The 8916-nt window shown below is 32.7% G+C and overlaps 1 protein-coding gene across 1 annotated transcript; it reads left to right on the forward strand.

Moving 5' to 3' along the window:
• Window positions 1-1151: 1151 nt before the first annotated feature.
• LOC130809986 (uncharacterized) lies at window positions 1152-1910 on the forward strand. Its single transcript, XM_057675872.1, has one exon. The coding sequence runs from the start codon at window positions 1152-1154 to the stop codon at window positions 1908-1910; it is 759 nt and encodes a 252-aa protein (XP_057531855.1).
• The last annotated feature ends 7006 nt before the right edge of the window (window positions 1911-8916 follow it).

Consider the following 8916-nt stretch of genomic DNA (forward strand, 5'->3'; position numbering starts at 1 on the left):
ATATTATGAAACGAATGTACTGTGATTTTTTCTTAAGCATTTAAGGAATCTTCTACTAATTACTCCTACTACCTAGTAACTTTTATACTAAAATTAATCTCATTTTTTAAACGTTTTTTTCATTTAGAATATTCTATTTAGAAATAGAGAAATCTAAATAAATTTTTTTCAAAGACATCTAATATATACTTCCTCTGTTCTGTATTTCTTGGTACAAAGTGCATGGATACACATATTAAGAAAAGTAATTGACCTATAATGTAGCTTATTGTTTACTTTATAGAGTATAGTATTTTATTATTGTTAATTGAAAAAGAAAAAGGAAAAATAGGTTGTTAGGTTAAAAACATAATTTTAGATTACAAAACCTGATTTCAGATTCATTTCCCCCCAAAAAAGATTTTCCCACCCAAATATTAGATATTCCCTCCAATATTACAAATTTTCACCAAAAGTACAAATTTTTACACAAAAGTCAATATTAAATGTTCAACACAGTTGAAACTGTCTATAAATAGATCAAACTGTGTATAAAATTTCAACACTTCTTCAATTCATTGCCTTCTTTTGCTGTCCTCCCCTTTTAAATTGTCCATAAGAATTTGGATCCAATCCTATTTCTTTCATCAATTCTACAAAACCAACAACAAGCCAAAACTTTAGTTATGTTTTTTGGGGGGTTAGGAAGGCAGTGGGAAAAGATATAAAGCACAAGCAATCAAAAAAAGCAAATGGTTGAGGTTCAAGTTCAAGAAGAGGAATTCATTAATCCTGATATTGAGGTATTTATTTCTTACTTTGAAAACCTTAATATAGATTCTGAATTTGACATTTATGAGGAGTACACAAGTGAAAATTATGGAAATATAGATGTCAGTTTGACTTTAGAGGATCCTATTAGCCATTGTCAAATATTAACACAGGAGGAAACGGAAACTAAATCGAACCAACAGCAAACATCAAGATAGCAACCAGTAGGTCATAAGAGGGAATTGCCAATTCAGACCAGAAAGTTAATTGTACAATAGTTAACTTGTTTGTCTAAAGAGCTAGATAGACGTTTGCCATGGGGTACAATAAAAACAATTGCATTGCAACATAACACATCTAGGTGGACAGTAGTAAGGCTGTGGGAATCAACCAAAACATCAATGCAAAATGGCATTGTAATTGATGTTAATAGTAGAAAAAGGGGAAGAGTTGGTAGGAAAGCAAGAGTCTTTGACATGACTCTGCTTAATGCTGTTCCAATTGAAAAGAGGACCACAATTAGAGCAATGGCAAGTGCATTAGGCATTGATCATTTACAAGTTTATAAGATGATGAAATTCGGTAATATTAGAGCACATACAAATTCAATTAAACCAAAACTTTCTCATGACCACAAAATAAGAAGAATCAAATTTATTCTATCCCAAATAATACCACCTACTATAGATAACATACCAAAATTCAGTTTTATGTATAATGTCATACACAAAGATGAAAAATGGTTGTACATGAGTAGGAAAACACAGAGGTGCTATTTATTCCCTTGGGAAGAGGAGGAACCATATAGGTGTGTGCAAAACAAAAATTTCATAGGCAAAGTAATGTTTATAACAGCTGTTGTAAGACCTCAAATTAGTTCTACTGGTGAAGTGTTGTGGGATGGAAAAATAGGAAATTTTCCGTTTACAGAGACTTATTATTCAATGAGGAGGTCGGAAAACAGACTAGCAGGTACAACACAGTTAAGAGTAATAACAAAAGTTAAACGCGATGTTCTTCGAGACAAACTAATCGATGAAGTCCTACCAACAATAAGATCAAAATGGCTAGCAAATGGGGTGAAAGATATTTGGATTCAACAAGATAACGCTAAGCCACATATTTTAACAAATGATCAAGCATTCAATGAAGAAGCCTAGAAAGATGGATTTAACATTAGACTAGTTTGTCAACCGCATCTAGTCCAGATATGAACATCTTAGACTTGGGTTTGTTTAGTGCTCTACAATCAATTCAATTCAAGTCATTTCCCAAAGACCTCAATGATTTGATCAAGGCGGTCAATGATGCGTACGACACTTTTGAACCAAAGCTTTTGAACTACACGTGGATACAATATCAACTATGCATGATAGAGGTGTTGAAAGCTAAAGGCGGTAATAACTACAAGAATCCACACATTGGGAAACAAAGACTGGACAGGTTGGGTATGTTGCCTAGAAAATTAGAAATTCCGAAAGAACTTATAGATGCAACACGTCAATTTTTATCTCATGGTATAATTAATCTCAATGATCTTCCGCAAGATGATTGAAATTAATTATCAATATGTAATTGATTAAAACCCTTACATTTTTGGAACACAAGGGTTGTCTAACTTCAATTAAGTAGACATTTTGTAAATAATTACAGTGTTATGTAGACATGGATCAACATTTTGTAAAGGAAAGAATATTTATGACAACATTTTGTAACTATGCACTTATGCACACCTTTCCATTTAGTCACTGAGGTAGTTATTTCACACAAAAAAACTAAGCAAGTTAAACATCATTCATCATTCCAAGTTTCACTTGTGTACGTTTATTTAACTCTCAGATTTAACGATTAACATCATTTGAAATTGTGTAAATGTAGGTATTTCAGCCTCATCTTAGTGCTTGAAACGACAATGAGACAAAACACATTAACCATTGTGAAATCAGTAACTTTATTAAGTTTCAGCCTCATAGCAAGAAATTGGTGTGACGATGAAACAACATCAGATGGCAAGTTATAAATATGTTAATATCTCCTGCTCATATCAAGTAATCTAAGGTGGCAATGAAACACACTACAATGTACACATTTCATCAAGCAAATAACAATCATCATTGAGAAAGCACATTAGTATGGGACACACTACATAGCATAGCCAACAGGACAACATTTTCGATAAGCATAAACATCATCAAAAATAATTAAATATAAAAGTTAGAATGCTCATGAGTTAAGACCACAGATTGTCGTCTTGCGGGGCCGCTTTGGCTTAGGTTCCACCTTGTCAAGTAATGCATAATCCTCCTCATTTGGTAAACCGTAGTACCAAGGTGGGGGTTCTTGATCAGGATCATCAATAGAATTTAACTCCCAACAATTCAAATAATAATGATCATATCACGAACCAAAGGTATTATCATATTTCATACATTCTCTTTGGACATCAGTTAATGAGTCGAACGATTTTTCCTTTGTTTCCATCTCCAAAGGCAACGATGCAACGTATTCTTATGTAGCAACAAAAACAGAACAGAGAAAGTACACATAATAAAATCTTATCAATATTAATAGACATAATAAAAAAAACTTATCAAAACTCAACCATGTATATTAGTTTAAGATAATAAAATTTTTTTCAAAAGGATTGGAAAAATTTGATCAATATTAGTTTACATAAAAAAAAATCAGAATGTGATTAACAGACATAGGAAAAACTACAGCAAAACAAGTGAAACTCAATAAACTGATCAATATTAGTAACTAATTAATAATCAGAATTTCAAGATTATCACAAAAAAAAAAACTAATCATTATTCAAATAGACCTAATAAAAACCGATCAACATAAAAACAACATGCAAGATTATCATTAATTAAAACAGAACAGGTAAAGGGCTAAAATCAGATCTTAATTTTCGGATTAAAAACCAAATAAACAGTTAATCAAAAAAAAAAATCATAATCATAATCAAATCAAAATAAACATGAAGTAAGACTACAAATGAGCAGATCAAAATCAAAATAATCATCAACATACAAAGAACAAGCAAGAATATCAAAAAAGAAAACAGATCAGGTAAAGTACTAAAATCAGATCATGATTTTCGGATTAAAAACAAATAAAAGAGATGATCAAAATACATAAGATAAATCAAAATCATAATCAGATCAACATAAAGATGAGATAAATGAACAAAAAAACAACATGCAAGATTATCATAAATGAAAACAACATGCAAAATTATCATAAATGAAAACAGATCTGGTAAAGGAATAAAAAAAGATCATGATTTTCGGATTAAAAACAACTCAAAAACATAATAAAAAAATAACATAATCAAAATCATAATCATATTAAAATAAACATGAAATAAAACAAAAACAGAGCAGATCGAAGCTAAAAAAAATCAACATAAAAACAACATGCAAGAGTATCATTAATGAAAACAGATCTGGTCAAGTACTAAAACCAGATCATGATTTTCGGAATTTAATACAAATCAAAAACATAATCATAATAAATAACATAATCAAAATAGTAGTCTGATAAAAGAAAAACAGATCAAAATCGTAATCTAATAAAGCAAAATAACATAATAAAACAAAATACCATACCAAATGATGATTAAAGCGAAATAGATCATTGTTAAACCGAAATAGATCAAAGCAAAGAATATAAAGAATATACCAGAAGAACAGGAGAAATTTCGAAAAACCCAGATCTAAAGCTTAACCAAATACAAAACCAAAGATCAAAATCAAAACCTGATCTAATCCTTCTTTTCGTCAAATATTGTCAAAGAAAACCAAAGAAGTGAAATCAGAAACAAAGCCAAAGAAAGTTCTCTGAGATCGGTTAGAGAAAGAGAGAATGAGAGAGAGAGAGGGGGGGAGAAGAAAGGACGAGAAATGTGATTAGGGTTAGGAGTGGGTGGGGATTAGTTTATATAGTAGCAGTAATTAATTAGGGTAAATTAATCAACAGTTAGATTAAGGCCAAATAAAATCCAACGGTGGATATCAATCCCACCATTAATATGAGGAAGTTGGGAAGGTTGGTTTAAATGAGAGAAATAATTAATTGGAATAGTGTATTTAAATGAGGGAAATAATTAATTGGAATGGTGGGTCTAATGGGAGATTAGGTTAGTTTTTAATCGGAATAATAAATATGGAGGGAATATTAATTTTAGTTGGGAATAGATAAAGATTAAATATGGTAGGTATAAAAGTTAAAGAAATATAGAGTAGGATAAAAATAGGGGTAGGTAAAACTTTAAATGATTGTTTTATTACTAAAAACGGAAATGTAGCAACTAATATGAAATTACCAAAAATAGAAAATGTAGCGGGTATTATGGAACGCAGGAAGTATATATATATATATATATATATATATATATATATATATATATATATATATATATATATATATATATATATATATATATATATATATATATATATATATATATATTGTTGTGAAAACCTTCAAATTTGGTGAAAATGAAAACCAATTAACATGAGCCATTAGATTAAGAATAATAAGATCATACGACACTTCATCACTATTGCTTCTCTCATCTATCAGTTTTAATAATTTAAATACATTGTTTCTCTCGCTCATCTCTCTGTTTTCATCACTATTGCTGTTGTTATGATTAGATCAATTAGATATAATCTCATCCTAGTAGTTTTTACTTAAGAAACACATTAAGAAAATCACACTCAAATTTCAATTAAATTCAATGTGATTGATAGAAACTTTACACAAAATCATGACTAAATTTCCAGAAATCTAAACCTAAAGAATGAAAATCCCTAAAAAAATTGTAAATATGAATTCTATATTTATAATTAGGGTTAAAAGAAAAAAAATTACTTAAAACATTTTATCTGATTGAAAGGATAGACTTGACCCATATTTCTATGCTCGATTTACCAAATTGAAATCGATAGTGAAAGAACGACAATGAATTTAAGAGTTTTAGCTTGTTCACAAAGGAAAAGAATAAAAAGTAATTCGGAAAGCATGGAATTGTAGAGAATTTCGGGGTATATTTATGTGGAAGGGATAACAAAATAATAATGTGGACAATAAAACTTAGAGTGATATTGAACAACTAATCCTTAAAGTAATAATAATATTAACACTAGAAACATATAAGATTACAATATATACTACTACTATATAGTAGTAGCTCACTCTTACTTTTACAATAACTCACTCTAAAATATTGCTCTTACTTTAACACTCAAGGATGTTGTAGTGGGATGATGAAAATACAAGTGTTGAGCACCCTATTTATACTACTAATTGCTCCAAAATTCAAGAAAGGTTGGTAAGTAATTAAAACTTTTACACTAAGCTTAATAGGGAGGAGGTGATAGGAGTAGAATTTTACCACTCTTAGTTGTAAATTTTGACTAATTTGTGCATTGATAAAAGAGAATGGTTGGTGACTTTGTTTAACACTCACCCTCAACAACCACTCTCCCTCAGAGTAAGCCTTGAGGTCATACCAAGTTGTTTACGAAACCTCTCAAACTTCGGTCCTCCTAGACCCTGTGTGAAAATGTATGCAACTTGGTTATCTGTCTTCACTTGCTCAAGTTGGATTTCACCTCGTAGAACCTTTTCTCGAACGAAGTGATAATGTACCTCCACATGCTTAGTCCTAGCATGAAAAACTGAATTTTTAGCTAGTCGTATAGCTGATTGATTATTGCAACTTAACTTGACACCATAGTCAACAAGCTGATGCAAATCCTTCGGTAGCTGGGTGAGCCATACACATTCTTGTGTTGCCATCACTGATGCTCGGTACTCTGCTTCCGTACTTGATAATGACACTGTTAGTTGTCTCTTACTACACCATGAAACTGCTCAAAACCTAGGTTGAACACATAACCAGTAGTTGATCGACATCACAATATCCAACAACTTTAAATTTTCTATCATTACGGTAAAGGATACCATAATCAATACTTCCTTTGACATACCTCAATATTCGCTTTATAGCTTCCAGTTGAGGTTTCTTCGGTTTCTGCATGAACCGACTAATCACATTAACTGCATAGGTAATATCTGGTCAGGTTAGCGTGAGATAAATTAGACTTCCTACCAATTATCTATACATTGTCACGTTTTCTAACTCCTTGCCTATTGTCGAACATAGTTTTGCATTAACCTCCATTGAAGTTGAGATAGGCTTGCAGTCAAGCATTCCATATTTATCCAAAAGATCTTGGGCATATTTTTGTTGGCAGAGAAATATCCAATCATTGGTTGCTTTAATTCTCTAAACTCTTTCATCTGAAATCGAACTGAGAGATTTGCTTTTGTCTGTTGGATCTCCCATTCATCATCTCCAGTAATGATGAGATCATCAATATAAACAAGAACTATCGCCAACTTTCCATCTCGAGCTTTTACAAACAAATTTAAATCAACTGGTGCAACTGAGCAACCACTTTATAGCAAGAATTCCGCTATTTTACCATACCATGGTCGTGGTGCTTTCTTCAATTCGTAAAGCGCCTTCTTCAGCTTGCACACATAGTTTGGATGAGATTGACTCTCAAATCCTTTAGGTTGATCCATATAGATATCTCTATCCACTTCACCATGTAAGAATGCGTTCTTAACATCTATTTGCCAAAGCTTCCTAGAGTGACTAGCCGCAAGTGCTAGTAAAACACGCACTGTAGTAATCTTTACCACTGGACTAAATGTTTCATCATAGTCCAACCCATATTGCTAAGAAAATCCTCCAGCTACCAGTCGTTCCTTGTACCTTTCAATGGAGCCATCGAGTTTCGTCTTCACCTTGTACACCCATTTACAGAAAATAGGATGAACTTCCTTGGGTGTTGGTACTAACTCCCAAGTTTAATTCTGATGTAGAGCTTGAATTTCCTCCTCCATGGCTTTGCTCTAATCTTTGCTTTGAGCTGCTTCATCATAGCTAGTTGGCTCTTTGACATCCTCAACCATTGCAGAGTTAGCATTTTTCGGATTAGGCGTTCGAGGTCTGATCGATCTACGCATGACTAGACTAGGTTCCTCTTCTTCAAGATCTTCTATCTGACTTGGCCTTTCTTCTTCAGGACTTCTATGATGTGCTCCTATCTTCCATGGTCTTTTCTCTTTTGCTTTTTGTGAAGTTTGTGAACTTTCATGTTCTAGATCACCATCTTGAGTAGACTGATCCTCTATTTTCTGTAGAAGCTTTTCCTCGATCTCCTTTGAGTCTGACAATAATATAGCTTGTGGCGACCACCAAGACGATGCTTCATCAAACACCACATTTCTTGATACATGACACATATTTGTAGTTGGATCACAACATTTCCAACCTTTCCTTTGATCATCATATCCCACAAAGATACATCTGATCACCTTCTTGTCAAATTTGTTGTGTAGGTGCTCGGGAACGAACACATAGCATACACATACTTCATCTTCCACAACTTCTCGTACGGTGAGATAAACTCTAGCCTCGCCTGTGGTAGCCTATTTGTCACATGTGTTGCTGTTTTCATACATTTTACCAAAAAACTTGGTGGCACGTTTTTTGCCTGTAGCATGCTTCTACATGTCTCTGCTAGGTGTCGATTCTTTCTCTCTGCTACTCCATTTTGTTGTGGAGTGTTTGGACAATGATCTGGCGTCGTATTTTGCAATCTTGCAAATACTGAGAGAATTCGGCTGATGTATATTCTCCCTCATTGTCTGTTTTTAGGCTTTGCACTTTTCTACCAACTTCTTTTTCCACTACTTCCTTAAACTGCTGGAACTTGTTGAATGCTTTTGATTTCTCCTTCATGAAATTTACCCAGACATATCTAGAATAATCATCTATGAAGGTGATCATATATCGTAGGCCACTTACTGAATGTTGCTTGACCGGCCCAAATACGTCTAAGTGAACAAGTTCTAGAGGTGCCTGAGACTTAAACTTTGAGTCTTCATATAGCAACTGGTGTGCTTTACCGAATTGACATCTGGCACAAATTATATCTTCCTTGACATCCAATTCAAGAAGACCCTTAAGCATCAATTTCTTCATCATCACTTTTAGCTTGATATAGCTCACGTGACCCAAGCATGCATGCCACAAGTCAGTTGTCTCATTCTTCCTTGTCTTGTCTACATATGCTGTTT

This window comes from Amaranthus tricolor, chromosome 1 (assembly GCF_026212465.1).
Source record: "Amaranthus tricolor cultivar Red isolate AtriRed21 chromosome 1, ASM2621246v1, whole genome shotgun sequence".
Taxonomy (NCBI): domain Eukaryota; kingdom Viridiplantae; phylum Streptophyta; class Magnoliopsida; order Caryophyllales; family Amaranthaceae; genus Amaranthus; species Amaranthus tricolor.

Bases quoted from the DNA above. Each gene is read 5' to 3' on its own strand.
- LOC130809986 (XM_057675872.1), top strand. From the start codon at position 1,152: ATGCAAAATGGCATTGTAATTGATGTTAATAGTAGAAAAAGGGGAAGA.